Consider the following 22285-nt stretch of genomic DNA (forward strand, 5'->3'; position numbering starts at 1 on the left):
AGAGTCGCACGCTGAAGCCACTAGGCCAACACTTAAATATATAATATCTATCGCGTCTGGTGCTTCTAAAAACTGCTGCGCATATAGTAATAATACGTATTCTTTACAAAATCTATAACAAAGTTGTTTCAATATAGCATATGCTAAAAAATATTCAGAATTTGTTTCGGAAACAGCGCTTTGAAAGTATTCCGATAAAAATAAATGAGCTTCCACGAGGTACCTTCAGGAAAGTTTATAAATGGTTGCACTTGCGAAGCGCATGTGTTCGTAAATGTATTATTTAGAAAAGCAAATAAGACGTAGAGAAAATAATGTTATATATTCCGTACATATTCTTAGGTGCGGAAACGAATTACGAAGGAAGCTTACAAAGCTGTATCAGCTATTCTATTTCGCGTCTTCATAAGCTTATGTTCTTAAAAATATCTATATTTCAATAGGTCATTAGTTAATTTTATCTAGATAAAGGTATATTCTTCTTTTGAATTTTTTAGTTTTTCATTATTGTCCCTTTCACTTTTACAAGTTAATATAACCATATGTATATGTTTTTATTGCATTGCCATTAGTTTTGTCTAATTAGTTATATGTAGTTTTGCACTTCTTGCGCTTACCATATCTATTTTTTTCTCACAGTGGGAAAGATTTTTCGCAAGTGATTATATATGAATAAAATATTTTACATATTATAAGAAGGTTATCATTCTGTGCAGGTCATCTGGAGATTAATAGCTCTTAAACATGCTGGTTCCACGAAAAGTCCCACTATATGGATCCAGCTGCCCACTTCCGTACCAATTCGACTTAGGATCTTTCTAGAAAAAAGTCAGGGTTGAGGGTAACAAGTACGTGATCACCATTCTGTGATATCTAATAATAAAAGGCGACCAGTGATTCGAATGCACGACTATAGGCTTGAAAGTCGCACACCTAAGCCAGTAAGTCTACTCTTAGCAAGTAACATCGACAGCTAACAATGCTCTAGTAAATATAAATTAAAAGACCTTTTACCAAATCGATTCCGGTAAATTCCATGAAGTGCCTCTGAATACCTTGCAAAAAATGAGGTTAAAAGTAAAAAACGATGTCACTAACACACGCAAAGAAAGTTCATCGCGAAAGTGCCCAAGTTTAATGCGTGCTTTTACTCTGCATCTTCATTAGACAAAGAGGTGTGCCCTGCTTTTAAGAAATGCTAAACGTTTTACCATGTGTCAAGCATGGCAACCGCCTTACATAAAAAGGATCCATGTCTAAGTAAAAACCATTTTTACGAACGATCTTCATATTTGTATAATGCTGATCAAACACATGTTTTTGCAGAATACATGATAATCATTCATATTACGACAGAAGGTAACACGAACATCCTTTATGGTATTTTAAACCATGTATTTGAGACATTTATGTTATTTTAGAATTATGTCGGATGAAAAGCCCTCCAAAAAAAATTTCAAATAATTTATTATGAAAATAATCGGCAATGGAAAACAAACTGAGCCGGTTGCAAAGACCTAAAAACCACAATGACTTGAAGCGGTGTTGTATTATGTTTATTTAATAAGAATCAATTGAAATGTCTTCGACAGGGATTTTGACTGTGGATGAATATAAGAAATCTTCCATTAAGGTACAAATGCGAAGTGCTCATTGAAAATTAATTTTCTGTCGTCTTTTGAAACAAGCAATGTTTGTGACCGATTTTAACCTCATTTTAGAAATGTCATGCTGATGAATTAAATATTGTCCAGTTTTTCAATTTCCTTTGAGAGTTTTCATTTCAAGTGTTGAAAGCTAAGATAAATGAGAATAAAATATTTATTTTGTTAAAATATAGCTTTCTTATTTCAACGTAATGTGACTGTATTTAACTTGGTTTGACATATCTGTTAGTTTGGTTTATTACACGTCTGTCTTTTTAAACAATGTCCAAAAACAAAAGAGTAAAGTAGTAAATAAACAAATTAAAATTTTGATTTTAATATTTGTTTATAATAACAGTCAATCAGACAACAGACACTCTACTTTAGAACTATTGGTATTTAGGAATATTGTGAATATAATTTACCCCTATTCTTACAGTTACCAAACAAAGTACGTTTAGGAGTATAAATATTTTTTTTAATATGTAACTTTTAACGATTAAATGTTCCAATGGTTTATGTCTTTCCCTAGGACATCGTTAAAAAGTATGATCTAACGGTCAGGATATGACTATATTTATTTAAATTATATTTCTTACACTGATGAACTTATATACCTAATAGATGAAGCCGGACAATGTTTAATATGACAAATGTGGCCCAAGTATTATACAGCATATACTTAGACAATGCATCATTATTATGTAAAATCCACTGGGTGACTGGATTAGCGGTAATCTAACTTCTTCAGGTTATTATAACTTTACTTGTTTCGTATTCTCATCACAATATTTAAGGAGTTATGAATAATTTTACGGGTTATATTTTATTATAACTTCCCCACATACAATAAACATATTACCTACTGATTAAGACGGAATTTGAAAATTTACGAAAAGTGTATATTTTAAAACAATATGATAAAGTGCCATTAAAACAAAATATTTAAAATATAACATCCACCGTGATAAAAAAGGACGTAGATTTTCTTGGAACTCAATGGAAGGACATACATTATTAGTATGGTACAAAGAGAACTATACAGAGTTGTCAGTCTTTATATCAAGTATTTATTATTATTATTTATTTATGAGCCAATTCTTTTATCAGTTGAGGGCAAAAAAATCAACGCAAGGTAGAAGAAGCTTATAGCGCCCCAGGTGGATTCTGTGCTTTTGGAATAAAAACGAAGAATGCTTTTAAGCCAAAGATTATTCAAAGTCCACACTTTAAATGATCTCTCCGCCTTATAACAGAATAAATTCATCCATCACAATATCGGGTACGAAAAAGATCTTCATATCGCAATCTTTATTTACAAATTGATGAGCTAATAGCGAACCTATTTAGAATTTCAGAAGAATTCTATACTTGACGTTTTACACAAATCTTCGCTGCAATTTCGCTCCTTATCGTTGTTATTGTATTTGAAATGCCATTTTGAATATTTCAGTAAGCAATAACGTTAAAATTACAGTTAAATTTTATCACAGCTAATAGAATTAATCACTGATTCGATAACTGTGATATCGTATGAATGAAATTATTTAACGGATATACAGATTTTATTTATCAGTTAAATGCTACATTTATGAATTATTTAGATTTTATCAGTAGCTTATCATTGGTATCTAAGTAACTAAAACATAAAGTTCTATCATGTGTTATTACATTATAGAACTTTATGTTTTAGTTGATTAATCAATAAAATGGCATTGGGCCTTGTCAATGAGTTAACAAAGATATCAACTAAAGGCAATCGATACTCGCGTTTTTTATTTTAACTTTATGGAATACATATGAATACCGGATAATTTAAATAAATGTATAATTAGACATTTAAAAACATGTTCAAAATTAAATAATTGTTGAATTAAAATAGTAATGTAAATGTAATGTAAATTTTTTGCATATAATATCATCCTGTCTTTTTAAACGTACTTAATCAGCATGGCATTGTGCTTTTCTCAATTGTTTAATTATTAATATTATGATATAAGGTTTATCACGACATTAATAATTAAATGTATAAAATTTTAATTAATCTATAAAAACTAAATAAATAATAATAATAGCAACTCCTATCGATTTCCTAATAAATTATTGATATTGATAGGTTATATCAAGTAGCAAATGTCTCTAACAAAATGTCTAGAGCGAGCTTATTGAAGCGTAGTGACAATGAATAATAATTGCTTGCTCTCTCCATATATATTTTAAAACAATAGCTTTTCATTAAAGCCTACAAACGACCTACAACATTCACATTGCATATCGTTTTCTTGACCCGTTCGAGTAGAAATCAGTACAGTATTCAATGTGTATTCAAAGTAACAGACTGGGTCGTCACGCTCTCATTCTACTGAAGTATTGTTAGCAGGACAATAACATGCAGCTTCTTTGAAACCTAATCAATACTATTCTAAAATAGCCAATACCCACCCATTGCTTTGTTATATTATCAATACAACTTCTAATAGTTCCTTTGATGTATATTAAGATTCAAAGACTCGTAATTTAATACCATATGATATTTTATCTTTACTCATAAAATCGAATTAAAACTGTTTAATTTTACGTAACTTAACGTATGGATATATATATATAAACGGGGCTAGAGATAACTAAAGTTGTTTTTTTTTCATAAACTATATTATACTAGGTTTTGCACTTAGGAGCTTAGATAAAAAAAATTAATCGAAACTCCTTAGTAAAATAAACTCATGCATATCCAAATATTACGAAACGAAAGATGATAAAATTACTTTGATTCATTCAATGCATCCTACTTGCTTGTCTGCTATAGATGTATAAAATAAAAAAAGTATCATACAAAAAGACAATATTATTCAGAAATTATTCTATTTGTCCTAATGTGCCTAGATTTTACAACATATATGAACATTAAAGAAGATGATACTTTATTTAAATGAAAATTTTATGGAATAATTTTTAGGATTATGTTTGTAATCATTAAAAATGTTTTAAAAAAATACAAGAACGTCTTTAAATTCAAAACGTATACTTTACTTAGTGAATCAATTAAGGTTTTATAAAAATAATATAAACTAAATAAAACAGACATCTTTATTAGTGACAATGGCACCATATCCCCAATAAAATGCTATCTTTTTTACAAGCGAAGCCAAATTTTTAATTCAACTTTTAGTTTACGTCGACAATAGCGTTCCATGCGAATGAATGTAATATAAAATGAAATTGTTGAGTAATAAAGTGGAAAATTCCACGGAAGTCTTCGCTTTCGGAATAAACTATGAAAAATACGCTCGGAAACATTTTATGGTATATTATACGGACTTGTTTGTCATGTAACCCGATTGAGAAAGTGCTGATAAGATCCAACCAATCTATGTAATGTAGGAAGCGGAATTTAATAAATTAGTTTCAAACATGGTCCAATCAGCTTGTTAATATAATAATGGTGAATTTTAATTTAAGAACAATATTTTATGGAATATTTTGCTAGTATTTGAAATTGGAATGGTTATCGACCCTTATGTTCCTTTACCAGTGTGTTATAGCCAGGGCCTGAAAGCACGACTGAATGGTTGATTTTTTTTTTTTTTTTTTTTTTTTTTTACTTGGGGAAATGCTTTGCGCATACCCTTCCGCGGCGCGACTGCTTGTTGCAGAAGGATTATGTGGGACTCGCCATTGTGCATACCCACTAAAACCCCAAGGTGCCACCAACAATCGCCTTATGCGGGATGCGGTAACAGCAGAGCCTTATCCGCTTCCCAACACGCGATGCGGCGGTTGCGTCCGCCTCTTCCCGCCCATTGTTGATTTGTGAGGATGCTTGACACAGCAAGCATCTTTCACAGACCGGGCCATACGCATTTACAAATAGCTAGGGGAGATCGGGTCCAGTACTTGCAGGGATGGGTCATCATCCCTTCTTTTAGACGCATGGACCCCTGCTCCCCGCTTAGGCACTTTTTAGGCGGCGAGAATTTGGTGAGCGCGTCGCGCGTTTATGCGACGGGCCTGCGGTTTTCTTCGCCGTCGCGGATGGGCATCGGGACAAAGCTCCCTGGTCCTTTCCGCCTCTTCTTTTATTTTCATGACCGCCTCGCAGAAATTATAAAATATTTTCCACGGGCCGTCATTTCTCGCGCTCACTAAAACCTTCAATACATTTGGAAGTGTTGCGTCCTCGCCCTGGAGTGCATCCAGCAACGGTCCCCTTTCCACGTCCCATGCTGGGCAGTCTCTCAGCGTATGCTGGGCGTCATCCGGGCTGTCTCCGGCACAGTGGTGACAGGTTGGTGCCTCTTCACACCCTACTACTCTGTGCAGATAACTACCGAAACATCCGTGTCCGGACAGGATCTGCACAAGACGATAGCTGAGCTGGCCCCAGCGCCTCCTTACCCAGTGTTGGAGCAGGGGTCTGAGGGCTTCTATAGTATATTTATGGTTGATAGATCAACGCAAATTAAACCTAGCATAGTTACGTTTCGGGCTACTTCTCCCAAAATGTGTTAAAATAACATATTTATGCAACCAGAACTTTCTTTACATAGACACAGTATAGTGTATTTTAAAACGCGTTTTAGGTAAAACCAAACTAATAAAAAAGTATTTAAAGAGCTAAAACTAAGTCAAACGAATTACACAGGGAAATAAAAAATACAATTTGCCGCAATATTACCTGGTAACATTTAATAGCAAAAACACGCCTCTACGGCGACACGATCACGATTTAGGTTAGTTTGGTCGAATTGTTGTAGTTTTAACGCCAAGTTATCCAGGCTTATTTATGTACGAAATATGTTAGAAATTAAAGGGCAAATTTAATTTGTTAAAATTATTTCAGGACAGAGAAGAAAATTATCATATGACTTTCTGGTATTGTATTTTTATTATTAATGAATGATTACCAGCTAAACACTTACTTTTTCTGGTTGGTACTAAAGTCTAAAACCTACTTGCCTTTTAACAATAAAAAAAGTAAAAAAACAGTAAAATAAACCCAAGGCTACGACCAAGGGCCACGTTTTTATATGCAAAATACCAGTGACATAAGCTTTTTAAGCTTGCAATGATAACAACAGTACGTATATTCTCGCCTACACGTTTGCGCATTTCCACCATGGGGCGCTGTATTGTATGCATATTTAATTATTAAATTATTTAATATTTAATTAAATTTTAAATATTCTTGTATGCATCGTTCAGTATAATAAACACTTACCTATGAAGAATGAAGTTTATTTATTTATTCACACATCGTAGCATAATAAAAATAGACAAATAAATATAAATATCAATTATAAGAAATGCAACGGGCGGCCTTAGCAAGCGATCTCTTCCAAGCAATCCTAGTAAGAGAAAACAAAAAAACTGAAAAATGAGTAAAGTGCAAGAAGTGCATAACCAAATGATATATAAAAAAAAATGTAGAACCTTAATCTCAAGAATTACAAAAAAAAATATTTATAACAAACTAAAAATCTAATCTTATGGATTCGTGAATAGCCAGGAAATAAAAAAGAAAAGGAAATACATGAATTACATAAGTCACGATTAATCAGGATAGGATAAGGTTAAGAAATGTTTATACAGAAGAGTTTTAAAAGATGATAGGGAGTTAATGGAGTCGGGCAGCCTACATAACAACTTAATGGCGGAGATTCTAATTGAACTGCGTAAGAAGGATGAGCTGTGGGTTGGAATTTCCAATAAACATCTATTGGAAGAGCTTAAATATATTTAAAAGGACATGAGAATTTTAAATAATTTTTAAGATAAGAAGGAGTTTTGGTATTGAAAAGAATTGTGTATAGAAGTTGCAGAAATATGCGTCACGTCTGTGTCGAGTAGAATACCCCAGCCGCTTGCGGACTTTAGAACCCAGGGTCATATTTCCTAAGACCAAATATTAAACGTATGCAGAAATTCTGCAGGCGTTCGATCTTGTCAAGTAGCTCTTCATTCTTATCAGAGGTTGAGTTCGCATAATCGAGAATAAAAAGCAGAAGGAATTGCGCAAACATTTTAGTACGGATAGGAAAGAAATTAGAAGCGGCGTAAAGTTTACGGCTGATTCCCTTTACGTGATGACTCCAGGATAACGATTGGTCGAAGAAGACCCCAAGGTTTTTATAAGTCTTTTTGAAAGCAATGCCACGTCGTCAAAGTAAACGCCAGGGAGCTGAGTCCATTTGAAGCTTGAAATAAAGATCTGATGATAAAGACTTGACTCTAGGCAGGATTAATTTTAAGACCAAAGATTTTTCTCCAGTTTGCTATTATATGAAGATCGTCATTCATCGCCTGTATCGTTTGGTAGATTAGATTAGTATTATTTTCAAATTAGCAACAGGAACAATGTATATGTTGACAAGTAATCATACACATTGTAGGAGGCGCCGCCACACGGATAGATATACTAGACAGTGATTTCGCTAGTAGTCTTATCTTCCTTGAAAAAAATCGATCTACTATTTATAACAATTGAATTAAATGAAATAATTTTTTATAATATTATAATTGACTTTTCCTGTGCGTTTCAAGAACCTTATCAAATTCCGTTACGTGAATTTTAAGCAATTTATTTGGCGCAATCACACAATTTTGTTAGTCCAATCGTGTTACAATAATATTATGTTACATTGACTTTCCGAGCGAGTAATCGCTCAATCGCGTGCGCCAACGACTAGTATTTCGCTACAACTTTAATCCTATTTGGCCGCCTTAGTTACTCTAGAGCGTATAGCGAACCATTTCTTACTAATGAATATAAAAATAATTTGATCTTAAAGTGTTTTTTTTATAGAACAGGGGGCAAACGGGCAGGAGGCTCACCTGATGTTAATTGATACTGCCGGCCATGGACACTCGCGAGTGCGTTGCTTACCTTTTAGTTTATTTCGTGTTCACAAGAGAAATTGTATATCCATAAATCAAATGAAACTTTTTTATTTTATGACAAATTAAGTTTGTGTTATTAAACTATGTTGAATTATGATAAAGAAACGCAATATGATCCTTTTAATCAGTATTTTTACGACAAATACTTGATACATGTGACGCAATGTTTCGTAAACACCATAATATGTATCGTATATTATAGGGCAGTTTAGTCATTTTCATTACAGCATGAGCAAATACAAGAACGACGATACAAAATCATGTGGAGGTTTCAAGAGGTCCGTGAGACTATAGACTACGATTATTTGATGAGGCAAACAAGCCTATGTAACGGCCATGTAAGTGTTAGTGGGTGCGTTGCCGGCTTTTCAGGGAGGGAGTTCTTTTTTTAAATTTGGAGGTCGTATCTCTCATATCTCATGTCGCATAGATAATGCTAATTTATCGTTTTTCTACATATTCTTTAATAATAATAACGATTATTTAACTATAAAACTTATTCAAAATTTGCAGAAATTTAAAACGCTACTCGCTTTTAGTAATCCAAAAGTGATTTAAATACTATAGGGACTTGCGTGATCAGACGCAACGCAATAATAATTTTCGAAATTCCACACAGAATTATAAAATTAATTTGAAATCGTAATTCTGTTTAGGGCAATTAATTTCACGGTATTAGGTTTAAGGGGTCCGTCAACGGTTACTTAGAATTATTTGGCTGTTATCATGAAAGTTATTTACGGATTACAAAATAATTTTATCAACAAAAATTAGAAGAATTAAATCAGATTATTACTTTTTACTAGTAGACAAAAAATGTCATCCGTTAATAATTTTAATTTATTTTACTATTCTTTATTACTCAATGACGTAATGATTGCAGCTCCTTACAAACGTTGTGTAAAAGAAAAAAACGTGGCGATTAAAAAAAGAGTGGCGGAGAGTTTATTGCCAGTTCTTCTCTTCCGTTCTACGCCCTTAATTTGAGAACTGGAAGTAAATGTAAAATTAGAAGCATTTAATGTTAATTTCTTTTTTTACGTCCATAAGTGTACATATTGTTACCTACATGAAAAAATGATTTTTGAATTTAATATTATTTAAATTTAAATTATACGAAAGGAAAATACTACCTCTTTTATTAAGTTGACGCTAACTCTAGATGGAAGTGTAAATTGACGTCTGCATCATTTAGACCATACTTGTGACGACATTATTTAATTAAAAAAATATTTACTTAGATAAAAAGTGTGGAAGTGTATAAGTGTGTATGATAAAGCAATCATACAGATAAGAAAGTTCAAACGATGATGCAGGTTAAAACATTCTAACACCATCTGTTTTGTGAACCCCACACATATAAACACAATAAAATCTACCAAGAAACCAAAATTATGACGACTAAACAACTATATGTTTAAGCACATGTATCTTAATTTAAAAAAAAATAACTCTCTCCATAGTTGCTTATCATTAAAAAAAATCAAATACACAACTACACAGCCGCGTACAAATTATTTGAAGAAATCTATTAGGTATGAGGGTGTACAATTATTTAATGAATTACCATCTCAAATTCGCAATATTGGAGTGTTTGACAAATTCAAAAAGGCAGTAAAGATGCATGTTAGAATGGACACAGTTGACTAAAATTAAGACGGCTAATGGCGATGTGTATCTCGCTCGTATATATATTAAGTTTCTCATGTAAATATTTTTTTTTTGCAATGATAAGTAAATTTCTTTAAACATAATAAACATTTGTGATACAAAGTAATCACTTAAAGCATCCTTTAGTATTGGAATCAGATTGAGCCCCACAAAAGTCGTAATCCCGTTTATTAGCATAGCTGTTAAGCTTTTAGTGACCTGCGTCAGAATTCGCCAAACTAGTTTTGTCACTGTTAAATTTGTTATTGGGTCTTTTGAAAGGAATACCGTCGAAATTCGGGGACGGATAATTAGGTTTGGAACAATTTCACACGTCCACATTTTACTCCGACCTTTTTCTAATTAATGAACCTAAGTAAGAATTTAACGCATTGTCTAATGTATGGCGTTAAATTGGTGGTAAATTTTGTATTTAAAAAAAATTGTATTAGTATGTTTTTTAATTTAAATATTAATTTAAAATCAAACATTTTATGTATATTGAAAGATAGTAAATAATTGTCTATAGATTATTATTTCTTTGAAATTATTACTTTAATACTGTGGTCATAGACTTCAGACACACAATGTACATTTTTGCCCAGTATGACTTATTAATATATCGAGTGTTTCATATTTTAATAGTGCAAGATTTCTTAGTAATTCAATTACTTGTCCTGTGTGATAATTGCATTTATCACATTCTTTAAAAAAATATTCTGTTTTTTTTATCTTCGATAATGTTCCGAGTTGTTGATTTCCAGAATGACTGTTAATTATATATTAAACATATACATATATTTGAACGTCTCATAGTAAATACGAATGGTGAGAGGCACCCATCGTTATTGATTTACATAGTTGGACAAATCTATGAGTGTATTGCTCTAACAGTTTTCGAATTAAAACTTAGTATTTTGGTCCATTTACATATTATATAAGGTGCAAACAGATTCTACGTAGGAAAGTAAATTTCGGGGAAAGGTACGAATGTTTATCTGTATTAATTTTCATCCCGGCAAAGGATGATTGTATGAAACCTTACGAAGGATTATTCGCAGAATTTGAAAGCTGGGTCTTTGTGTTGACTTAGTTTAAAATATCTAAAGGTATCCATCGGCGGTAGTTAACTCTGTCCCATAAGAATCAAATTCGAGATCCATATTAAACTATGTACAAAAGTTACTAGAGAAAATTAAATAAATACGCAAAATCACAATTAATTGGATATAATATATATTCTAGTAAACTAGGATTCGTTGCTCTATGTGATATAATAAAGTAATTAAACAAACGTTTGCAAAACTCTATCAATTGAACATGGCTGTGTTTGCGATGTCGTTCAAGGATAAACGCAATCTTTAAACAAATAGAACGTCGATTCCGGAACAGTTGGTCGGAATAAGATGGTAATTCTTTGATCTCGAGAACTCGATGAACAATTCTAGAATATTTTCTCACCTTTTGACCTAGCCTTTGATATATGAAAAATCAATAAAAGCCATAACTTTGGTATTCTTTGAGTTTCGTAATTTTAGTGAATGCTTGCTGTGTATGGTTGTTATTTAAATTGTTATGTTAGGCCTCGAATAGTAGTAAATATGGTCAGTACTTACTAGGAAGAAAGGAGGTGTTTTTCAGAAGACTTATACAAAGTACTTATGATTAAAGTCAGAAGCGCTATAAGTCAAATAATTGTATGTACTTTTAGTATTTTTCATTTAACATATGAACGCTACTATAAATAATGTAAGAAATAATTATTATGTTTATCTCAAAAATATCCGTAGAAAGTATTTTATACAGAGTAAACACAGTAGTATTACTTAACATCGACCCGACAAAACCATAGTAAAAACAATAGTACAAAAGAGATAAAATACGTACCGTATTCTGGGCAAGTGAGACAAAATGCCACCGCCAGGATAAAGCCGACCACCTCGCTGCCGAAACTTTTGTTTGCCATTTTATCTTTTTTAACCTACGCTTGCGTTTAGCGACATCTTTCTTTTTCTTTTCTATCGCGTTGACACTAAAGCTTCTGTACACTCATGGCGTGGTTCGCGATCAATGCTTTTAACTGCATTGTTTTTCGCTCGCATTCATATCTGAAACAAAAGATGCATATTTACATTTTGAGATTTTTGGAGAAAATTAAGTTGGCGTTCTGTATACATGTGTGTGCGTATATGATTATTGCACGCAGACATTTTTCATAAATGTGTTTTCAGTAAATAAAGCATGGTAATATCATCATTTATACACTTGTGAGACAGAGATGTTACCTTGTGATTAGTGACTTAAAGTCTATACGAAATAGATTTTTTTTTCACCTAGCTCAAATATAGGCCAAAGATAAATCAATAAATTCTACCGACGTTTCAACCTAATTCTATCTCTTGATCACAATTTCTCAAACTGTCAGTAGCACATGCTCGTCACATGTCAATATGTCCTAATTTTAGCTATAGGCATATAATAGAGACAATTTATCTCTATCTATCCCTTAAAGCCTTTTATAAGAAAACTTTCTCATATATTAATAAATGCTTATTAGATTTAAGAGTAGTGTTAACCCAGTGGCTTGACCGTGCGACTCTCATCTGCGGCCGTAGATTCGATCCCTGTCTGTGTCGCTGTACGAATTTATTTTCTGTCTATGAACGCTTTTAAAACTTACTGAAAACAGGTAACTATGGCTCAGATAAATTATTTTAATTCAAATATTTTATAGGTTCAAATCGCACTCTATTTTCTGAAAGAGATCGGTCATAACTTAAAAAAAACTTAACACAAATAATTTGTAATAACATAAATACGTAACTGCGAGAACTGTCGCATTTAAACATATTTAAAGTTTTATTTGCAATGCAATTTAAGTAAACTCAAAGTTAAAACAATTCTATAGAAATTTAAGACTGAATTCCAAATTACTGGTCCACGCAAAATCATCAAAAGCAAAACTGTTCAACGAAAGCTGATATTTTTACACAATACACTCTATAATTTGTAGAGTGTGTCTGACCTGAAAAGGACTACATGTTATTTTGTACAAAGGCATCCCAGGCAGAAATTGTATTGTGTAACATCGCTTTATACCGGCCGCTGAGTGTCACTTCTGTTTACCAGTACCTACGTCTATTCTTTGTCTTGATACACCGTCGCTGAGCGTTTTTCTAATGTTTCACCACAGGCTCATTCAACACGAACTATAATAAAATAAACTATTAACTAAATATATACAACACAAAATGTATTTGGGAATAGATAAATGAAAATATTATCCTTATTTTATGGGCATTCCAAAATTTGCAAGTAAAGTTAAAACTCAAACTCAAACTTTATTGCATTCCTTATATAAATATTTTACACGTTATAATTTATTTCAATAAGGACCTTGGTTAGGCACAGCAATGTTGTGGGAGTGCTCCACCATAGTTAATACATTTCTATTCTTACAAGATACATTATTTATTTGCATTAACTTCACATCGCGAAAAGGAGAATGTACTTAACATTATCAATAAACTTAACTTTTATAAAAGAAATTAAAGGTGTCTGTTTTGTGTGTGCTTTGCATAAAACTACAATAAATTAAAATCTTAAATAAAAACAACATGTGGTAAAGCAAAAAAATTCTCTTTAAGCACACACACCATACAAGTACAAAAATCGTTAGTTACTGCATATTTGTAAATTAACTAATCCTAATGAATTCCTTTAAACGGGAAAAGGGGACTGTGATTACTCAAAGAGAGAAAAATCCTATCATTTCTCTGGCTTTCACTCTCTTTTCAATTTATTCCAGTTAATGCGGAAAACAAGATTTCTTTCACTGCTCGTTGTACATAACGGGGTCTTTTTATCAAAAACAAGGTCAGTAATTTAGACAAAGGGTGACAGTAATAATGATTTTAGTATCGTATTCATACCACAATAACCACACTTTTATACCAATATACTTTTACATAAAGAGTCGAAATTGTTTACTTTAGATCTAAAGTGATTATTATTTTTAAATGTGTCTAACATCGATTTTATCTTGACTATTGTTAACAACAAGGACATAATGTTCTATAAATATAATTATTTTAATCGTCGTCGGTTAAATAGTCTCATACTTAATTAAACTTATTATTATATATCTAAATAACGGTTTAGGTCACATACGAAATTTAATGACGGATAGTTGACGACTGTTTAAATAAATCATAAGCCGCGGAAAGATCTTTTTTTAAACTTCAATTGGGTTTATCGTGAACTGAAATATTTTTTTACGTAAATTAGTTACTTATTTAAGAAGCGATTGCGAATAGATATATGTTTATCTTTTTAAAATACACGTCAGCGTAGGGAATCACCGACATCCTTATTTATTATTAGATCCATTTTTTTCAGAGCCATATACAGGCCGTAAAAGAAAGTTTGTGATCATAAAAACATTTATGGCGACCCGTGATGCCTTTAGATGACACTGTTTACTTGTAAGTATAGCATCATTTTCAAATGTTATTACCCTGAAATAAAAGTCCAGAGAACTAGCCTAGGTTAGGCTTTTTTATATCACCTCATTTGTATAAAATATAATAGAAATGTTTGGAAAACATCAATATTATGTTGAATATTACATGCATTTAATCCTTCAATGCGCAGAGGCGCACTTTGTTGTTGAATAAGAAAAGAAAAAGATCACATGGCCGTTTATCAACCAGGACCGACCTGTGTACTTAGGAAGGCGCTGGAAATGAACCGGTGGAGATTGACAGTCTGTTCCAGATGTTTCCTTGCTGACCTCGACTCTCGAAGACATGAGCTATGAACTGAAGAAAGAGATATTTTTCCTTCCGTAAATGCATCGTTGATGTTTTTTCTTAAGGTGTGGGATTCTTGTGTTCTTAACGGTGACCAGAACTACTGTGTAAGAACGCATTTTTTTTTGTTTCTTACATGCCAGTTTCGTCACGACTCATTGTTGAAATTCACGGATAATCATTAGGTTAATAATATATTTTACTAATATGCTGATATAGCGATATAATAATATAAGAATTGACTATAATCAGACTATGTTAAATTCTGTGTGGTAGACTATGAGAACTTTAGATTATACCACCATAATTTTGTACCATATTCTTGCAAATAAATTATTAATAATATTAACACAATATTATCAATAATAAAAGTCGTAAATCTTCGTGAAATCTTTTGATGTACAAAAATAGTCCATAAATAAAATGTGCACCGTGATATCAGAGATCGTTCATATTAAATATTGAACCCAATTTAAAAATTGTTATAACTTGATATAGTTAAGAAAAATGCACTTAAATTTCCTCAATCCCTCGAGAAAAGCACTACACAGGCTATGAATAATTTTCTTTTGCTTTCCCTTTGCCATGCCAGATAATCGATTTAAGCTCTGGTCGTATATTCCCGCAAGTAGGCTTTCAATCCAGTCACGCTTAAGAAGATTTACCGGCTGGAGTTTAGGAACTCATTTGCATTGTAACATAGTAACTTTGTTGATGTAAAAACTTCGTGGTGAGGTAAGTGAATTTATGACGTAATATCTTTCGGGTTAAATGCACTTAGCCGATTTTTCCTTGCAGTTAAGTTACAGTTAAAAAGCGCGCCTTGTTGCCTTTTATGGACTTGATACTTTGTTGTGGTTCATAATTCTTAACTGTCAGGGTGCAACATTAGGGTTGGGAAAGTATATGATTTTTCTTTGTTGTTTATGTTTTGTTGTCATGTTATTGATGCTCACAGATATTTTAGGTTACGCAAGTTTAATTTCAATTGATGACCAGATTTCAGTGTTGCAAATTAGGTACTCGTTTTAATTAGTAATATACAAATGTATATTAAAATGTATTTTAACACGTCTAAGAGTACTCTTAACACGTAACAGTTATACTATTCTTTATAAATATCAAAAAAGGGAACTATATTTAATGAAATGAAATGAAACGAGCATATATTAAGTCTGACAAAATCAAATATTAACAATAGTTTTCAGATTCTATTACATTAATCGGGCAATCATCACTAATTTCAAATCTATCTATCAACTTGATTCGATTATGTCTCGCTGACCAGGGCTGATAAAACATCCAATTATGTAAATAATATAATAAATTCGTGTTATAAAGGATTTAACGTTAAATCTTTGGAATATATGTTATATGTGTTCGCACTTTTCATATTGACATTACTCGTAAACAAGCAGCCATTGTTCAGCATTAGAAAACACTAGAAACTTCTAAACGTTTAAAGTATATAGAATGTATCACGCTCGCGTCTCGCACGGAAGCTGCGAAGAAAATTCTTATCCACGAATCAGGACGCAGACATATGTTGAATATAAAATGAACAGAAGAATGTATTTATTCTATGAAATCTTTTTCTAAAAAGGTTTCATATGTTTTTTTAGTTTCTACGCGCGATTAGTGCGTCCGAACCCCATCTATTCAAAAATATCTGTATTGTACTGATCTTTAACTTGTCTACGAAGAAAAATATAACTGACGCTACTGAATAGCATTAGTAAGTAGAAAGAAAAAAATATATCACTATAACAATACCTGTTTATTTATTTATTCCGTTATCCTACAGCTAATATACTAGTTACTTATATACAACAAAAAACAATTGTACTAAACTTATTGCCAGATTTATAATTGAGCACCAATATAAAGGTGAAAAATTAAGAGTTTTTGTGTGTTTTAACTATTAACGTAGTGTGCCGAATCATCGTGTTATTTTGATTACTAATACATAAAACAATACGATCTAGTCTAACTTAAGACTAATATGTAATTTAGGTCTAATCTAATTTACAGTATCTATAACAAAGAAGACACTATGTTCTTGTGTTCTATTTTGATGTGAGAAGTATTTTTCTATAATGTATTTAACCTTTAGAAATTTCCCTAACTTAAATGCCAAATCATTCTGCAAAGTTTTCGAAAGACAGCACACTTTTCCTCTTAAAGTTTTATAAGTATTATGAATAACTCTTAAGAGAATACATGCCACCAGAACGTCTACCGATCTGTTTGTTTTAAACATATTCTCAAATCATTTAATAGAATTATTATGTTTACATAATTCTCATTACTTATGTATATATTTCTTTAAGTACTTATATGTTTGATACAAGCTGATATCACTTCATATCTAACAACTATATTTCTTTAACTAATAAAGGTGTAAACATTAAACATTCCTAAAAGAATTATTTATAGATTAAAAATGTTTTGAAATTCGTTCAAATTTCAAACGTTCGCTTACACTCAAGCAAGCATATGTAAAACAATAAAAACGTTGCAACAACACTTTGACCGGCAAAACACAACTTTTATTCAAACAATATTAGTTCGTGCTCAGCAGTGGCTCCCAATATTTCCCTCTTCATATCCCCGATGTGATTTTGGCTCGTTTCCAAATAGCGCGGCCATATTTTTTGTCCACCCACCGTGTTACTCTAAAATATTTCCTTTGTAGGATGATAAGGAAATGTGTTGAGCATATTTCATCTTCATTAGACGCTTTAGGTGATCGTTGAACATGCTATATATTGAAAATTGCCTATTATTCCGAATAGCCAAGGAAATTGTTCGTATCTGTTTTGTAAACGGCATGGTATAAACAAATCGTGCATTTCACGATTGTTACAAAGTATATTGTCTTTTATTAACTTACCTTTTACACATTTAAAGAAACCACTTTTTTATCGGATTGAAGTTATGTATTATTGTATACTCAATCCGTTAAAAAAGTGTTTTCTTTAAATGTCACTAACGTACTCACTAGTAATAATAGACTAATAAATAGAGAGAACGTTTTTGTTTCAGTAACTCTTCAAAGACATCGGTTGCGAATGCAAGCCGCCATTAAGGACCTAAAATACATTAGATTATTTAACTATCGTTACTTAAATAATGTTTTTAGCGTTTTAACATAGAGATAATCATTCTGAACCTAATCTAATTGTGGCGTTCAATGTCATAAGATAACTAACCACGATTTTAATTTATCCTGATCATGTTATGATTTTAAGCAAATAAGATCAAGTGTTCTTAAGTATACCTGTGAACGTTAATATAAAACGGAAATCTAATAATCTTATTTTGAGATGAGTGGCAAGAAAGTCTCTGAACACCGCCACACTTTTTAATTACCAAGTCTTTACTTTACAAAGATATTGCTAGGGACTATCATTACGCCATGCTTTACTAGGCATATTGAGATCTCGTAAAAAGACGTACATGACGTCATAAGATTTTGTGTCTTTCAAAGTAAAACGACTGCTGCTATTTCACACTCTACACCTTAATGTTTTTTTTTACTTTAAGTACTCCACACTTATATGCCTATCTCTATTATTCAGCTAAAATTGGTACAGTTGAGTTTTTAAGCCCGCTGTCAACTTCTCGACAGGCAGTGCACCGGTTATTGTTTATGTTCAACTGTTTTTCGTATGCATCAAATTCCACTAATCTCATTTAAATCATATTCTAGTCTAAGCCTCAAAAGACCCTTATAATTAACAAAAGTAATTCGAGTAGCTTACTCGGTATTAACGTAACGAAATTTTCAGCTTGAAAATTTAGCGATAAAAGACCGTGTTGTGAAAAAATGACTGACTCTTTTGAATAATAGCGTTCATTTCGCTTGACGCTGCTTCTCATAATACTCAGGTAATTGCTCCAGTATAATAGGATAAAAATTTTACTGTTATTAATGTGTCGCAGTAAATGATTCACCACAATTGCTTTATTTTACACGATTAAAATGTGTTATTTTTTTTATCTTATTCTAATGTTATAAAGAACAATTGTTATTTATGTACTTTTGTAACGGTATGTACTAAAAAATTTACGTTATATAGGTTATATAAAAATAAATGTGCACCTAGGTTGTTTAAAATTAATGTTAAATAATTCCGAAACATTAAATATTAGTTACGACCAATAGAAATTCTATTTAACCACAAAACTAGTTGTCATATCTCGTGTCATTGCTCCCAATTAGTGTAGGCTTTCAGGCAGCACTCCTATTAATAAACAGGCTTCGAACAATGATACAGCCTTTTCAGTTCGTGTCGATAGATCCTCAATGCACTTGACCCGTCAGAAAAATATGGCGCGTATCATTTACGCTACGAATCTAAGAGCGTTTTCACATTACCCGATCCGATATCGGTGTCGGACGCCGATCCGATATCGGGGTAAGTAAAATGTATGAAATATGTACCTGTCTTTCATATTGTCCGGCCCGATATCGGATATCGGAGCCTACACCGATATGCTGGCGGCACTATCGGACACCTGTGAGCCGTCGGGCGATAATGTTTGTATGTGTGCTATACGTGTATCTAAAATGTCTCTGTGTGCGTAGACCCCGATGCGTGGTGGCCATTGTTTACAGTTTGGTAGTCATCATGGCGTCGTCTTCATTTAAATACGATATAATATATAATATAAATACGATTGAATGTGGATTCACTCATACGAAAGTAATTAAAAAACTTGCTAGGTGCTTTTTGTAGCTTGCTAAAAAGAGTATAAAAAGCTCCCTCTGAATATCTAGCTTCCACGATGGGATGTATCCAGTACTGTCTGTGAACAGATCTTTTTTTGCGTCTCAAATATAATAAAATAAATAGATACAGCAAATAAAGTTTTCTATTATAGTCTGCCATGATGACCTGCGCGCACTAAGCTTATAGAGCAAATGGCCGTATCGGAACGATTTTGTCGGAAATATGTGAAAATAGCATATGGTGTCGGCTAATCGGATATCAGTTATTGGGTCCTACACCGATATCGGATCGGATAATGTGAAAACGCTCTAAGGGTATCGTTACTGGGTTATTTTCAAAATTAGAACTACATTCGAATAAAGAACATCCAATTGAGGACCGCGCGAACAATTAATGACATTACAGGGCTGTGTTCTTGTGACATGTGTTGACTTGTGAACTGGACGTAGAGTCCTGTAACCCCAATTGGGTTGAGGCATTTACTTTGAGAAAATTATTTGTAACTTCAGTATCTATAGATAATAAAAAAGGAAACCTCTCTTTGTGGAACTTTTAAATGGTATCCATAACTTGAAATAGTACTAATAGTGATACTCTTTCGTCGTAGTACCAAACAGATTGTAGGATAAAAAAATACCTAAGTGAACGTACACTGTAAGTAAGGTCATACAAAGTTAATTTAAAAAAATAATATATTAATAACGACGAATCATTTAGGGCATATTATAAGCATGGACCGAATATGAAATAACCTTGAACTAAATTATGTTAACCAAACTTCATAATAGTTCGTCATTAGGCCAAATAATAACAACAGTGTTCCGAAGAAACAATTTATTATGATTTAGTGGGCGTCCCTAAATTGGTCCCCAAACAGCTACTTGTAACGAAACTATACTAAATTTTGCGCTATAAATATATATTACACCAATTTAGAGAACCTTTGGGAAAGCAAACGTACAACAATGAAACGCAGATTGGACATTGATTTATTATTCAAATGTATTGAGATTTAACATATGTACATAAAATAAGTAGATTCAATCAATTGGATTGTGGGAATAACAAGTATAAATAGAGCAAAAGATAAATCAAGCTGAAGCTTTATTTCACTCTACTATTTATGGTTATTATATGTTTTTTTAATATAGAACATGAGGCAACCGAAAAAAACTCATGGACACTCAATGCAATAGTTCTAGCTAGTGCGTCGTTTTTTAAGAACTGGTACACTCATTTCTTTTAAATTATGAGTACTTTTTAATTATAATTCCAAAGTACATATCTGAGGTACAGCATTTTAGTCCTACAATGTCGGCAGAGTGGCACTGGGGGATTTATTTCATTGAATCGATATGTTTTATATGATCATATTTGTCACGTCTGTAAAACGAAAACTGATGCGTAACTAATTTTTTTGTGCATTTTCAAATACAATCCTATTTTGATATTAATGTTCATACTTATGTATACATGTAACCAATACCAATAATTTAGGAAAGTCAACCTGACATAATAAAGCTATAGACTCAAATCGTCTAATCATATGTTTGCTTGCGACATGTGCATATTTGGTCACATATTATTAACCACAAGTGTTCGCACTAAACCCCAAAATAATAGTGTGGCTAATAAAATGTTTCTATGGAGTACGTCTAGTACAACCTAATAGGAAGATTTAGAATCTTTGAATGAAGATTTAGGGTCCCAAAAGGGACTGAGTTCGACATTTGACCGATAATATTGAACAAGGTAATATGAAAATATATTCGATCAATGCAAACTTTCAGGTCAAACTAGAGCTCTCATAGGAATAAACCCATTTGGAAGAGACATTTCATTGATTTTCTCTGTATAAGGTATTAAGCCTGGCAAGTTTCTTAGAACAAAAAGTATGCTTAGGGTCTGTTTCACAATTTCCGGATAAGTTCCAAATAAGCTATTTATTACTTATTGGTAGGATAAACAGTATTTTTGCGTTTCACGACTGTCAGATAGCGCTATTCGTCATGAAATGCGAAGTATCTTATTCGGAACTTTTATCTTTCGAATAATTTATGTATTGTATAGCTATTTGGTACTTTATCCATACATTGTGAAACAGGCCCTTAGGCTAATAATTTTTTAAGTCCTCTTTATTAAAATTATTTTCCACGAGAAAGTGAGCGCGTGCTCCTATTTCACCATTCCTCCTGATAGAGGAGAAATCTTCTGTTTTCAATTTATTTCATTATTAATTAATTAACTATTAATTACTTAAGATGTCATGTGGAACATGGTGTAAAGGTTGCTTAACAAACATTGTGTAAAACAGAAAATTTGGTGATTAAAAAGAGTGGCGGACAGATTTTTGGCAGTTCTCTTCCGTTCTACACCCTTCATTTCAAGACCTGGCAGTGAATGTAAAATTTGAAGCATTTAATATGCATTTCTTTTCGACGCTCATAAGTGTACATTGTGTTGACTAAATGAATAAACGATTTTGATTCGATTTGTTAAGACACGAAGATATTTAACCGGCCTAATAAAAAATATTTTATCATAA

At 32.2% G+C, this 22285-nt stretch overlaps 1 protein-coding gene across 2 annotated transcripts in view; it reads right to left on the reverse strand.

Moving 5' to 3' along the window:
• LOC110997359 overlaps window positions 1–22285 on the reverse strand; it is a 69679-nt gene that overhangs the window by 20207 nt on the left and 27187 nt on the right. For both annotated transcript variants that reach the window (XM_022265494.2, XM_022265493.2), the window contains exon 2: window positions 12081–12301. In XM_022265494.2, the coding sequence (XP_022121186.2) occupies window positions 12081–12159 (79 nt within the window). In that variant the 5' untranslated portion in view covers window positions 12160–12301. The remainder of the gene's footprint in view (window positions 1–12080; window positions 12302–22285) is intronic.

The sequence above is a fragment of the Pieris rapae genome, chromosome 18 (assembly GCF_905147795.1).
Source record: "Pieris rapae chromosome 18, ilPieRapa1.1, whole genome shotgun sequence".
NCBI lineage: Eukaryota > Metazoa > Arthropoda > Insecta > Lepidoptera > Pieridae > Pieris > Pieris rapae.